Source organism: Vipera ursinii, assembly GCF_947247035.1.
Source record: "Vipera ursinii genome assembly, chromosome: 6".
In the NCBI taxonomy this organism is placed as follows: domain Eukaryota; kingdom Metazoa; phylum Chordata; class Lepidosauria; order Squamata; family Viperidae; genus Vipera; species Vipera ursinii.
The window spans coordinates 2,128,648-2,143,771 of NC_139515.1; the positions used below are offsets into that span (position 1 = coordinate 2,128,648).

At 43.7% G+C, this 15,124-nt stretch overlaps 1 protein-coding gene across 1 annotated transcript in view; it reads left to right on the plus strand.

The window, feature by feature from the left end:
• Positions 1-230: 230 nt before the first annotated feature.
• The window catches only part of ANO2 (anoctamin 2), a gene marked incomplete at its 3' end in the record, with an annotated part of 106,600 nt that continues 91,706 nt past the window's right edge, over positions 231-15,124 (plus strand). The window contains exon 1 of the mRNA XM_083365837.1: positions 231-1,108. Coding sequence (XP_083221963.1) covers positions 809-1,108 — 300 coding nt within the window. The 5' untranslated portion in view covers positions 231-808. The remainder of the gene's footprint in view (positions 1,109-15,124) is intronic.

Sequence of the window (15,124 nt, forward strand, 5' to 3'; positions counted from 1 at the left end):
GAGCCAGGCTGGCTCAGGAATTCTGGGAGTTGAAGTCCATGAGGCGTAAAAGAGCCGAGGTTGCCTACCCCTGCCCTAGTTCCTGTGTTCATTGTATGTAAACAATACTTTGCAACTTTTTTTTTAAAAAAAAAGAAAAAACCTGCCTATTTGGTGGTTTCCAAGACTACCAGAAGAACATTGAGTGTTATTGACTTTCAGTTGAGTGTACATTTGGAGAGAAACCGGTTAAATTCTTGAATAGCTACGGATGTATAGGAGATTAAGTGGTGGGGGGGAGGCGTGTGAGCATGTATTTTATGCTGCTATTTATATTGCCAGGAGGAAAAGCAAAGGGGGATCTGAATTACGGTAAACATGGAGAGGAGGGCATGTAATAAACGCGTAGCTTCCTCCAGCCTTGCTGCTCTTTCGTTCCTTCTTTTTTTTTTATCCCCTCTTTTTTCTTTTTCTTTTTTAGAGGGTGGGACTTGCCTCCTTTGCACCTCCGTCTGGGATTATTTCTATCAGTCGTCCAAAAGTATTTACCCTGTGGATGCCTCGGTTGCTCAAAGCTCCCGAAATCCAAGCTTTTCCTGCGTGGTTTAATCTGACTCCCATCTGCTCCATTCCTTCAAACGCAACAGTTCATACAGATTCTCTGCCTATCCGGCACGCTCTGTTATTTTTTTTCTCCCCTCTGTTTGCGGGTTTTATTCATTGCATCCTTGGGTAAATTCTCTCCCGTTTTTCCTTCCAGGTGATTAACAATTATCTGGATGGGGCTCAGGGTCAGGCCTCAGAAAGCCCATCGCCGTCAGCCGGAGGGATGCATTTCCGAGACAGCAAGAGGAAAGTGGACTACGTCTTAGTTTACCACTATCGGAAACATGCCTCGGACCACGGGGGTGACTCTCAAGGCCCCTTACACAGGCCGGGGTCTTTGGCTATTATTTCTAACGGGGAGACCGCCAAAAGCCAGCAGAAGCAACAGGACGAATCTACTCCAGAAGCTCAGGTCATTGACGTTGCTCCACAGGATGCCTTGGAGGTGGCGAAACAGGAGCAGCGGGAGGAGTTTGAACGCAACCTGGCGGAAGCTGGTCTGCAGTTGGAAAGGGATGCGGAGGTAAGACATTGGTTGGTAACTGCAAGGCAGTTCCTTTGCTGCTGTTCGTACGCTCACCGTGCCTTCAGCGCATGATTAGCCTGCTCTGGTCACGCAAAGAATGGCTCTGACAGAGTCACATCATTTCCCCCCCCCCCGTTGAAAAGGCAGAGAGACTACCCTGTGGGGTCCTTGGTGCTCTCTGAGCTTGGTGTCCCAAAAGATGCTTTTTCACGAGGCCACTGGACTTTCTCATTTTTCCCTGAAGACGTTTCGCTTCTCATCCCAGGAGCTTCTTCAGCTCTGACTGGACGGTGGGGGAATGGAAGGATTTGTACTCCTTGCAGACAGCTGGTCATTTGCCTTCTTTTAGAGGGCCGTTGAGGCTACCTGGAGGTTTGTCTGCGTCCTCAGGGTCACCTGAGTGGTGCAAATGGGTGTGGAGCCTTCTTGGAACCGCTGAAAGGACCGCGTTGTAGACTGGAGATGGATGTGGTTGGATCCCTCCCCCTGTGTTGAGAGAGGGCTGTTCAATTTTGACATAGGTGGCCTCTTTGAATATAAATCCGTTCCTTCCCCACCATCCAGTCAAGAGCTGAAGAAGCTTCTTGGATGAGAAGCGAAACATCTTCAAAGAGAAACAAGAAAGTCCGGTTGCCTCCTGAAAAAGTATCTTTGGGGTAACTATGACCTGGAGGACTAAGAATCTCCATAGACATCTGAGCTTGGTACTTTTCTTGCAGAGGTTTCATTACCTAACTAGGTAACATCAACAGTGCTACAAGGGAGGGACATTTTCAAAGTGGAGGAGGAGGAGGAGGAGGAGGAGGAAGAGGGGGGAGAGGAAAGGAGAGGGAGGAGGAGGGCTAGGGAGGAGGAGGACCTTGGGGTCCTTGGTGCCCTCTGACCTTGGTGGTTTTCTTGCGGACGTTGCTTTAGCAAACCAGGTAACATCATCAGTGTTAGGAGGAAGTGGGGTTTGCGGAGAGGAGGAGGAGGAGGAGAACTGTGGGGTCCTTGGTGCTCTCTGAGCTTGGTGGCTTTCTTGCAGATGTTTTATTACCCAGCTAGCTAACCTCACCAGTGCACTGATGATGTTACCTAATTTGGCAATGAAACACCTGTAATAAAATCACCAACTCGGAGATCACTAAGGCGTCCACACTTCAGCCCTGATCTACACATATTGTCTTCTGAAGGGGGATATATTGGAGAAAATATACAGCAAGAGGGGAGAAAAACACACTTATTCATGTCATGGAAGGAAGCAGAACGTGGACCTTTCCGTGTTCTGCCCTGGCAACGTAAGAAGATTTGAAAGAAATAATAATGTAGCTCCATGGTTCAGCCAAAGCCCGTGGCAGCGTTGTGGATCTGTGAAGCGAGACGATAGGATTCCATGGATAGGATTTATGCATGCCTAATTTGCACCTTGCAAATTTTATTGTTGCTCAGGTGGCTTCAGGGCAGGGAAATGCTTTCTTGAGCGAATGATGTCTAAACAGTTCCCCATCCTGAGGTTTTTTTTTCAGGATTTTCTTCAAAGGGGATGTGCAGTTTTCATTGTCCACAGCAGGAACAATAGTAGAACCTCAAACGTAATGTTTTATCGTCTCCTAGTGCTGAATTCTCTACGATCTGGCATTGCCAGTGAGTGGACAGTTCGACTCTTACGTTGACCGCAGAGTCATTGAGGATGAGGCTGGAGCTCCAAGTTTTGAGGTTTGGGCAGATGACATTTGTCTGTAGAAATGTGAAAGCTTTGTTCTAAAATAGGAGATGTGGGGTTGAGTGTTGTTTCACACAAATAGGATGCTAAGCACAGACAAGTGCCGATCCAGTGCACAGAACTCACAATATTATGGTAAGACCCAGACTATATCCTCAAGGTTTTTAATTGGGGGAATTCATAATTGAATGGGGAATAAATCTGACCCAAGCACTAGAATCAGAATCCAAAGAACAGAATTGGAAGGGACCTTGGAGGTCATCTAGTCCAACCTCCTGCTCAGGCAGGAAACCCCATACCATTTCAGACAAATGGATTGTCCAGTCTCTTCTTAAAAAGCTCCAGTGGTGGAGCATTCACAACTTCTGGAGGCAAGGAGTTCCACTGGTTGATTGTTCTCACTGCCAGCAAATTTTTCCTTCGTTCTAGGTTGCTTCTCTCTTTGTTCAGTTTCCACCCATTGCTTATTGTCTTATTTCTGGTGCTTTGGAAAATAAGTTGAACCCCCTCTTTTTGGGGGCAACCCCTCAAATATTGGAAGACTGCTATCATGTCACCCTAGTCCTTCTTTTCACTAGACGAGACACACCCAATTCCGGCAACCGTTCTTCATATGTTTTAACCTCCACCACCACCACCCCCACAATCATCTTTGTTCTGTTTATTTATACAGCTGGTTCATTAGTTGAACACATTTAACTATTACTTAAAATCTCAGTCTGAGAGAAGTGGAACATGTTTATTCTTTGTTTATTGATTCTGCTGAATTGCAGATCTGGACAGGCCTTAATCGGCCTTCCTTAATCTCCTCAGTTGTCAAGAGAATCCCATTTGCCTCTAAGTCCAGCAAGGCAGCTGGTGCAACGGAGGGGACCCTATTAATCTGTGCTTGGCTGCAGCCCCCGAGACAAAACCCAAAACAGCAGATGTCCTTGGTGGATGGAGATGGACCGCAGTTGTCCCTGTAGGACAACAGTCCCGTTTCCGGTCAGTTGCTCTATGCACCGCCATCTCAGCTGGTGGCCTCAGGGTAAATAAAAATCTGGGCCATTATGAGAACATAATGTGGTTTGTTTCATTTTGGCCCGAGGTTTCAGAGAAAGGCGCTTTACTCAAAGCAAATGGTGGCTCAGCACGATGTGCAGATCAGTCAAAGGCAGAGAACAGTTCTGTGGTTTTAAAAAGCTGAGGCTGATGATAGCTCACTTTTGCGCTGTCTTCCGAAGTTGTCTTTCTTGAGAAGCACTTCACAGGACCTGGAGTAGGCCAAAACAACATAACTAGAGGCTCCACTGATTAAAAACAAAACAAGCCATGTGTGTACACAATGGAAAATGAAATTTGTTATATCATGCCAGGCCCTTGCTAAACCTTTCCAGTCTGGAGACATGCCTGTCCCCTGGGCTTCATCCTGAGAAGGCTGCAGGGACCTGGAGTATCTGAACATTAGGCTTGCATCTCAACATTTCCCAGTGGATCCAGCCACAAACCTTAGTACATCTTCCTTCCCCCGTCCTTACCACTTTCTACAGAGGGACGATCGGGAACATCCTGTCCTTACAGTCTGGTTTGGAAGCATCCCTTTTTCTGACAGGGAGGCGGTGCAGAGAGTGGTGAGGACGGCAGAAAAGGTCATTGGCAGTCCCCTCCCTTCCATCCAGGATGTGGCCCATAAGCGTTGCTTGAGCAGGGTCTGCAAGATTGTCTGGGACTCGACACATCCTCTTCACAACCTGTTTTCTTTGTTGCCTTCTGGGAGGAGGGGGGGGGTCCGTGGTATCCGCAGCAGAACATCCAGATCCAGTCACAGTTTTGCTCCATACAGTCTCAATCTTGTGAACTCTCAAGCTTCCTCTTTCTGCTATGTATCCATGATGGACAGTGATTAATATTTATATGTATTTATATGTAAGGGTGTAGTTATATGCATATGTATCTATGTAGCATCTCTATATGTCTGTTGTGTACATGTACACTTTTGAGAGCACAGTGTGCCCACAGTAAAAAACAACAACAACAAAGGTTATCTTCTTCTTCTTCTTCTTCTTCTTCTTCTTCTTCTTCTTCTTCTTCTTCTTCTTCTTCTTCTTCTTCTTCTTCTTCTTCTTCCTTCCTTCCTTCCTTCCTTTCTTCTTCTTCTTCTTCTTCTTCTTCTTCTTCTTCTTCTTCTTCTTCTTCTTCTTCTTCTTCTTCTTCCTTCTTCTTCTTCTCTTCTTCTTCTTCTTCTTCTCCTCCTCCTCCTCCTCCTCCTCCTGCTTCTACTTTTTCTTCTTCTTCTTCTTCTTCTTCTCCTTCTTCTTCTTCTTCTTCTTCTTCTTCTTCTTCTTCTTCTTCTTCTTCTTCTTTCTTCTTCTTCTTCTTCTTCTTCTCCTCCTCCTCCTCCTCCTCCTCCTCCTGCTTCTACTTCTTCTTCTTCTTCTTCTTCTTCTTCTTCTTCTTCTTCTTCTTCTTCTTCTTCTTCTTCTTCTTCTTCTTCTTCTTCTTCTTCTCCTTCTTCTCCTTCTCCTCCTGCTTCTACTTTTCTTCTTCTTCTTCTTCTTCTTCTTCTTCTTCTTCTTCTTCTTCTTCTTCTTCTTCTTCTTCTTCTTCTTCTCCTCCTCCTGCTTCTTCTTCTTCTTCTTCTTCTTCTTCTTCTTCTTCTTCTTCTTCTTCTTCTTCTTCTTCTTATTATTATTATTATTATTATTATTATTATTATTATTATTATTATTATTATTATTATTATTATTATTATTATTATCTTACTCTTGAAAAGACTAACTTATAATATAAATGAACAAAAATCTAACGTGAATAGGAGAAGAAAACATATCAGAATGGCCACATATTCTATTCTGAGGCTAAGTCTGGGTCTTAGTATTCAGCCCCGCCAGAGGCTGACCGGCTCTTTCAGGACAATTGGTACCTCATCTCCATTGGATGAAATACATTACCCATTACATTACATTAATCTCGTTCATCTTTGAGTTATTTCTCAACCCTCTGGAAGAAGTGTAGAAAAAGGACAAGCGTTTTGAAGGAATTGGATCTTTCTCTCAAGCTGAAATATTTCATAGCGAGGTAGTTTTTGTAGCTTAACCAAGCTACAACAGTACAACTGGAAGATAATTTGGTTGTACTGGGAAACCTTGGTGCTCTCTGACTTGTTTTCTTGCAGACATTTCATTATCCAATTAGGTAACATCGTCAGTGCCAGAATGGAGTAAGGTTTGTGGAAGGAGGAGGAGGAGGAGGAGGAGGAGGAGGAGGAGGAGGAGGAGGAGGAGGAGGACTGTGGGGTCCTTGGTGCTCTCTGAGTTTGCTTGTTTCCTTGCAGACATTTCATGACCCAACTAGGTAACATCATCAGTGCTAGAAAGGAGTAGGGTTTGTGGAATGAGGAGGAGGAGGAGGAGGAGGAGGAGGAGGAGGACGACTGTGGGGTCCTTGGTGCTCTCTGACTTGTTTTCTTGCAGGAGTAGGTTTGCTCTCTGCTTATCCTGTATAAAAGTGGCTTGCCTTGTTGGTGGGAGGTCCTAGATTAGGCTGTTGTTTACTGTTTGCTTCTTTGTCTGAGATAGTAGTTCCTTGATAGGGGTATCACTGCTTGATTGTTGGTCCAGTATTAATCACTGCTTATGTAGATGTTAATTGATGGCAAGGAGGTGTTTTTGTCTTCCTATAGCTACAATAGTTGTACAAAGAGCAGTTGAAGGAATTGGGTACATCTAGTTTAATGAAAAGGGCGACTAGGGGTGACAGGATAGCAGTCTTCCAATATCTCGGGGCTGCCCCAAAGAAGAGGGAGTCAAGCTCTTCTCCAAAGTGCCTGGAGGCAGGACAAGAAGCAACGGATGCAAACTAACCAAGGAGAGAAGCAACCTAGAAGTAAGGAGAAACTTCCTGACAGTTAGAACAATTAACCAGTGGAACAACCTGCCTCCAGAAGCTGTGAATGCTCCAACACTGGAAGTTTTTAAGAAGAGATTGGACAAACCATTTGTCTGAAATGGAATAGGGTTTCCTGCCTGAGCAGGGGGTTGAACTAAGAGACCTGATAGCAGTCTTCCAGTATCTCAGGGACTGCCACAAAGAAGGGGGTGGTGTCAAACTATTATCCAAAGGACCTGAAGGCAGGACAAGAAGCAACGGATGGAAACTCATCAAGGAAAGACAGCAACTAGAATAACGGAGAACTTCCTGACAGTGAGAACAATTAACCAGTGGAACGGCATGTTCTATCACTGGAGGTCCTCAAGAACGACTGGACAGCCATTTGTCTGAAATGATATAGGGAGGCTGGACCTTCAAGTTCATTTCCAACTCTGTTATTTGCATTCTGGCCAGTCAATAAATGTCACCATAATCTCTACAGAAATCAAATCGGTTGTAGCGTATCCCTGGAGGATGTAGGTATTCTTCTCTCAGCAACAGCAACCAGTTCTTGAAAGTGTTGTACATCAAAACAAAAGGCTGTTTGCGAAAAGGGGACAAGCAGCTGGGAAGTTCTTTGTTATGAAATGGATAAGCGGCCCTAATCACTTAGGAGCCTAAATGGTTTACAAAAGACAAGTCTGAAATACTAAAAAAAAAATATATGCGGAAATCGTCAAACATGCAGCACAACAGAACGGAATGACAGAGTTGGGAGGGACCCTTGGAGGTCTTCTAGTCCAGCCCCCTGCTCGAACAGGAGATCCTATGCCATTTCAGCCAAGGGATTGTCAGTCTCTTCTTGAAAACTTCCATCATGGAGCATCCATAACTTTTGAAGGCAACCCGTTCCACTGGTCAATTGCTCTCAATGTCCAGAAATGTCTCCTTAGTTCTAGGTTGCTTCTCTCCTTGGTTAGTTTCCATCCGTTGCTTCTTGTTCCGCCTTCAGGTGTTTTGGAACATAGGTTTGACACACACTCCCTCTTCTTAATGGGAGCCCCTTAGACATTGAAACATTGCTGTCACGTCAGTTGAGTTCTTAGCTCTTATTTATCGGATGTTTTTGAATATCCATTCTTCTTGTCCTGCTTTCAGGTGCTTTGAGAATAGGTTGATCCAGATATTCTATATATATATATATATATATATATATATATATATATTATATATATATATATATATATATATATATATGTATGTATGTATGTATGTATGTATATATATATATATATATATATATATATATATATATATATATATATATATATATTATATATATATATATATATATATATATATAATATATATTATATATATATATATATATGTGGCAGACCAAAGACATACCAAATGATTTGAAGATGGGGACTTGAGTCTTTGGCCAGCTGGTTAGACTGACAGGTGGGCCTCTGAAGGTAGAGCAGAAGTTTTGCAAGGAAGTTTAATAGGTGGACAAACAAATGGATCTCAGAGTTTGCCAACAGAACAGAATGAGCACCAAGGGAGAAAGAGTAATAACTGTTAAATAAAGGCATTGTCTGTCCTGTGGAGTCATGGAGGGAATGTTCTTTGCAGGGCATCCATACTGTGACCCAATGATTAATCTTTTTTTTTTTTGGCAAGAAGGCTCTCCTCTTACTCACCACAGAGATCAAAATACACCAGAGTTTTGTCCTGGATCCTTTCTCATCTGGTGACTAATCCGAGCCAGGTTCTTTTCATCTAATGGGTTGTTGACTGCCCATTGTTTGAGTGAAGTACATGGGGTATAGGGCAAGCGCAGAACTGACCATACTGAAGATATCTCAAGAGCAGCTCTTGACCAGGAGCTGAGAGGGGTTATGCTAAATCAGGGGTCTTCAAACCTGGCCCTTTTATGACAGGTGGACTTCAAGGCCCAGAGGTCCTCAGCCAGGAAGTCATAAAAGTCATAACAGGGCCAGGTTTGAAGACCCCTATGCTAAATGGAGCTGTGATCTTAGTCAAGCTCCTCAAAAAGAAAAGTTATTTATTATGTGTCGTAGATCACTATGATCCTTAGCAACTACACAGATAGACTTAACCCATGATGGTGCGCTCCCAAATTGGTCCTTCAGTTTTCCAATGATGCACCAATGGAATAACTGAATCTACGCCATTTTGCTACTGCTTGCCCTCTTCCTCTCTTCTCTTCTATTCTCCCCACCATGACAGACTTCTCCAGAGGCATGAGTCTCCCTATAATGATAATAAAGTTGGAAGGGACCTTGGAGGTCATCTAGCCCAACCCCCCTGCTCAGGCAAGAAATCCTATACCATTTCAGACAAGTGGCTGTCCAGTCTCTTCTTAAAAACTTCCAGTGTTGGAACATCCACAACTTCTGGAGGCAGGTTGTTCCTCTGGTTAATTGTTCTAACTGTCAGGAAATTCCTCCTTAGTTCCACATTGCTTCTGTCCTTGGTTAGTTTCCATCCGTTGCTTCTTCTCCTGTCTTCGGGTGCTTTGGAGAATAGCTTGACTCCCTCTTCTTTGGGGCAGTCCCTGAGATACTGGAAGACTGCTATCCCATCACCCCTCGCCCTTCTCTTCATTAAACTAGACATGCCCAATTCCAGCAACCGTTCCTTATATGTTTTAGCCTCCAGTCCCACGATCCTCTTGGTTGCTCTTCTCTGCACTCTTTCTAGAGACTCAACATCTTTTTTACATCATAATGACCCAAACTGGATATAGTATTCCAAATGTGGCCTTACCAAGGCCTTGTAAAGTGGTCTAGAGTATGATCATTTGATCCCAGGGATTTTTGCCTCTGGGATGATTTGCCGTAAGATTCCTTGGTTTGCTTTCTTGACCCTCCATAGGAGTCTCCAACACTACATTGTTTTCTTTCCTACTCTGATTTTCATTGAATGTCACAGAGAAAACCATTCGCTGCACAATACTGATCTTTTTATATACAGATACTCTACAACAGGGGGCGCGATGGCTCAATAGTTAAAGACTCTGCGCTTGTTATCCAGAAAACTGACAGCCCAGGTTTGAGATCTGAGCGCCATGAGACAGGGTGAGCTCCCGTCCCTTGCTCCAGATCCTGCCCACCTAGCACTTTGAAAGTGTGCAAATGCGAGTAGATAAATAGGTACCACTTTGGTGGGAAGGTAATAGCCTGTAGTCATGCTAGCCAATGACTACGGAAATATCTTCACACGATGCTGCCTCCCTCAGCTAAGAAACAGAGAGGCGTGCCAGCCCTAAAGTCCGACACAGCTGGAAAGGGGAAATCTTTAGAATCATAGAAGAACAGAGTTGGAAGGGGACTTGGAGGTCTTCTAGTCCAACCCTCCGCTTGAGTAGGAAACCTTATACAATCGCTCAGGATTCGATTCCCCTGATTAGGTCCATTTTATCCCCTACCCAATGAGACCTTTGGTTCCGGCTAAAAACAGGGCGATGTACATCGCAATCCAAATTTAACCTTAATTTCTCCGTGTACATTTTGGCGAGTAGTTTTCCCGTTGTGACAGAGTTTACGCATGCTCTTCATTGGGTTTACAAGCTTGGTAAGGAGAAGGCACAAACTCTACTGGCCCACTAAGAAGAGACTGGACAGTCACCTGTCTGAAATGGCATAGGCTCCTGGCTGAGCAGGGGGCTAACACAACGTACAACATCTGAATATCTTCTCCCAGGCCTTCATGGCTGCTTTACCAAGTGCCTGTAACATACTAAATTTCTTGACTCTTTGTTCCTTTAATGTTGATAATCAATCTTAAAAAAGCAGAAACTGTCCACCACCTTAGACGTCGTTGTCAGTCATGCTACACCTTTGCTGTACCTGTTGTCAGTAATTTCATCTTCATATTTAATCTTCCTCCCTTTCCCCCCCCCCACGGTCCTTCTTCATTACTAGAGCTTCCAGGTCATTTACGTGCTTGCTTCTCAGAGTAACTATATCAGCAACACACAGTTTTTTTCCCTCCAGTTTTAAAACCATGCTCATATTCTTCCAATTTAACCCCCTTCCTTATGTATTCAGCACATAGTTTGAATAAATAAGGGGAGAGTGTACAACCTTGTCTCTTCTTTTGCCAGCTTGAAACCAGCTCCTTAGCTGAGGAAATATCTATGGAGAAGTCTTCTTGGCCAGCATATTTGTCCCAAGGCTGGGTGTTATGGAAAATATCAGTGCCAGCAATGTTTATTCAGTCATCGGCCAACATTATGGAAAGAAATGCGTAAAATAATCCATGCATTTTGAGGACAAGTTAATTTTTTTTCTATTAAAGTTTTTGGGAGGAAGTTTCATTTTAAAAAGTGTTTGAAGTAGATGAGAAGACCTACAAGGAGTGCTGCCTTTCACCTTCTTAAAGATGAAAAAGTAGGGAGGGGGTGTTTGTTTAAATGGGTGGTCTCTGCCCCAAGCCCTTGTGGTTGTTGTTTTTTTTTTTTTGGTAAGGCCTTAAAGGCTTGGCTTTGCAAATGGGTTTGGAGAGCTAGTTGTAAAGATCAACCAAGTACAGCAAAAGGGTTCAATTGATTTTTCAGGAGGCACCGCCAACTTTAGTCCATGATCTTTGGACCAATAGATCTATGTGTTCCTCTTAGCTGCTATTTTGTTAGAAGGTTTACTAGTAGAGGCACAGTGGCCTAGCGGTTAAGACATTGAACTTGTAGACTGGAAGGCTGGCAGTTTGAGACCCAAGCACCGCATGATGGGGTGAGCTCCTGTCCCTTGCTCCACCTCCTTGCCCCTCCTAGCAGTCCGAAAGCATGCAAATGCGAGTAGATAAATAGGTACCACTTTGCTGGGAAGGTTAACAGTGTTATGGGTTCCTCTATGTGTAGTTATGCTGGCCGCATGACCATGGAAGCATCTTTGGACAACGGTGGCTCTCTTCGGTAGGAAACAGAGATTAGCACCAACCCCAAAAGTCCGACACAACTGGACAGGGGGAACCTGTGTCTGTTTTCTGTTTATTGGTTTTTCTGGTATAGCAAAAATCAGATTTTATCAGCAGGTTGGGTTTATGGATTCTATTATGGCTCTATCCCACCTAGTACCCCAGTTCCCCTCTAATTCAACCATTCGAGGAATCAAACTTTAAATTTGTGGGTTGACGTTGTAGAGGAAAAGGATTATATATTGCAAGAAAATCCTTTTCTTTCTTTTATTTTATTTTTTAAAAAAATCATAATACAACTTCTACTCTGTGTTTTATGCCTTATTCTCCCAGCAGCTGTTCTGTTCCCGGAATGGCACTTTTACCATAATTATGCTCTTCCAGAAATAACAACGGCACAAACAATAACTTGGAAAGAAAGAGTTGTGTTGTGCAAAGAATGCACTGGAAAATATTCAGAGAGATGTAAGAGGGAAATGAGTCAACATTGTACACAGCAATTGAAATCTACTCCTCTCGTTCTTCCAGACTTTTCCACTGAAATGGTTCTTAAAAGTTCCTTCACAAGTGTGACGATTGGCATCTTTTTCACTGAGTGTGTGTTACCATCGCTGCTTCCATCCCCTCATCTTATTTCGGTGTGTTCCTGTCTCTTATCTCTGCTGCTTACTTTGCTAACTGGGTCCTCTGGCAGAGGTGACAGTAGGTCTGAATTTTTAGTTTGTTTCTAAAAGGTCTCCCATAGTTCTGGTGAAACCTATCTCCTGCTGCTTTTGAAGGAAACCCAGTGCCGTAAATAAAATATTTCTCTCCTTTTTCTTCTAAAAAGACAATTTCCAATATTTGCTCAGGTTCTCCGCGTTTCTAAAGTACAAAAAGTGGGCCCTCGTAAGTGCCGTCATTCTTACAAAACTGTGTTTCCAACAAACCAAAGGAGATTCATAAATGAAACACTGCTGAGAAGGGGTGGAAAACTAGGGGTGACATGACTAGCAGTATTCCAATATTGGAGGGGCTGCCGCAAAGAAGAGGGGGGGTCATCTTATTTTCCAAAGCACCAGAAGGCAGGACAAGGTAAACAATGGATGGGAACTGATCAAGGAGAAAACCAACCTGAAATTAAGGAGAAACTTCCTAACAGTGAGGACAATTAACCAGTGGGACAGAAGTTGCCTTCAGAAATCATGGAGGTTTTTAAGAAGAGACTTGACATTCCCTTGTCTGAAATAGTATAGGGTCTCCTTCATGAGCAGGTGGTTGGACTAGAAGACCTCCAAGGTCCCTTCCAGCTGTGTTCTGTTCTATGGGCCAGGTCTTTCCACATCTTCTGATCTTGCACTTGTTGTTGTTAGTTGCAAAGTCGTGTCCGACCCCTCGCAACCCCATGGACAACGTTCCTCCAGGCCTTCCTATCCTCTATCATCTTCTGGAGTCCCTTTAAGCTCACGCCTACTGCTTCAGTGACTCCATCCAGACACCTCATTCTCTGTCATCCCCTTCTTCTCTTGCCCTCAACCTTTCCCAGCATGAGGCTCTTCTCCAGTGAGTCCTTCCTTCTCCTTAGGTGGCCAAAGTGTTTGAGTTTTAGCTTCAGGATCTGGCCTTCTAAAGAGCAGTCATGGTTGATCTCCTCTAGGACTGACCGGTTTGATCGCCTTGCAGCCCAAGGGACTCGCAGGAGTCTTCTCCAGCACCAGAGTTCAAAGGCCTCAATTCTTTGGCGCTCAGCCTTTCTTACGGTCCAACTTTCACAGCCATACATTGCAACTGGGAAAACCATGGCCTTGACTATACGCACTTCTTGCTCTGTGCTCTGACTGGTGTCAGCTTTGACATTGTCCCACCATCATGTTCTTTGATGGCCTGGTTGCCTTTTACCGCTAACTCTTCCAAACATAATTGCTTTCTCCAGTGAATTCTCCCACACAACATGGCCAAAGTAAGTGAGACGCAGTTTCATGATTTTGCTTTTTAGCGACATGTCTGGTGTTACGCGCTCCCATGCTTGCTTGTTAGTCACCTTTCCTTTCCAAGTATAGTCAACAGAAACACCTCCCCAAAAGTGTTTGGAGCTGTCTATGTTCCAAACAAAAAATTAAAACAGGAACAAGGGTTCTGTGTTAAGAGAGTAGGGGGCCTTCATCTTCTCCAGGGCTTCAAGAGATGACTAGATCTTTCCAGAATCTGATGAGAAAATTGACTTAGCATTCCTTCTGCTCATTGTCCATATTTCAATAGGGAGCCTTGCCAAGCCGCTGAGATTCCCTCAGCCCTTCTCTTTCCAAAGAAGTCTTGGTCAACTTATGATCACATCTGGTCCCCAGCCACATCGCTAAATGTAGCACACATTCAGATACACATCTGGCTAAGAGTTCCTATAACGTTTACAAGAGAGCATAGTTTTGGCAAATTTGTTTCATAACTCTCACACGGAATAGTTTCTCCATTTAAGGATTATTGCCTTCTCGGAGGCATAAAAAAAACACGCAAGAAAATAAATATTCAAATGATGGTGGTTGTAGTGAGGAAAAAATAGCCACAGACAATAAACACATATTAAAGAAAAATGTTAAATAAACGACTGCATTTCTTTAGGGGTATTTGGTTTTTTCACTATAAGGAAGAATAGAACTCGTTCAATAGTTCAACATTTGGCCTGGAAGAAAGGAATAAATGTTCAGTTGCAGTTACAATTACAGTTACAACATATTTGGAGGACAATATTCTTCTTTCTGTAACTCGGCGGTCTCCAAACTTGGCAACTTTAAGACCTGTGGACTTCAGGCTGGCTGGGGAATTCTGGAAGTTGAAGTCCACAAGTCTTAAAGTTGCCAGGTTTGGAAAGCCCTGAGTCACAGAAAGAATACTATTGTCAAGAAAGAAACGTTGGCAGTTACTCGCCTTTTTGTTTCAACTTGCCATTAGAGTAAGTGAGAGGGGAGAGTTGTTGCTTTAGAGTGGGTTAAGATGGAGAGACAAAACCTCTACGATTCCGCTGAAGATCGCGAGAGCCTGAAACCATTTCAAGGACACCGCAGCAGGTGCGGAGAGGAAGCAGACGGTTCCCATAACAAAGTAAAATTGTTTACATGGACAACGTGAGAGGGTGGGGGTTTGGCCAGAGAAATTATTGTTTAATTCTATGCACTGGTGTCTGGGAACCTTGGAGTTAGTTTTGCTTTGACATTACCATGCTGTGTATTCAGTAGGCAGTAAGATTTTCAGAAACCTGGAGTTTTATTTGGATGCTCAAGCTGGATGTTGACAACTGTCCTCCGAAGCCTATGGCTAAGCAGTATAAATCACACCCAGCTGCTGGTGGAAATCTGGAACCCTGAAGAAAAGCAAGGGCTGTTTCATATGTCTAAAGATGAATAAAGGAGGCGAGAGTGCCAGGCTTCTAGAAATTCCCTAGCATTTTTAGACTTGGCTGTGTCTAGGATGGTCACACTTTCCTCGTCAAAACTGTGGCTAAGTCTGTCCACATGTTGTGAAATTAACAAATGTCTCCC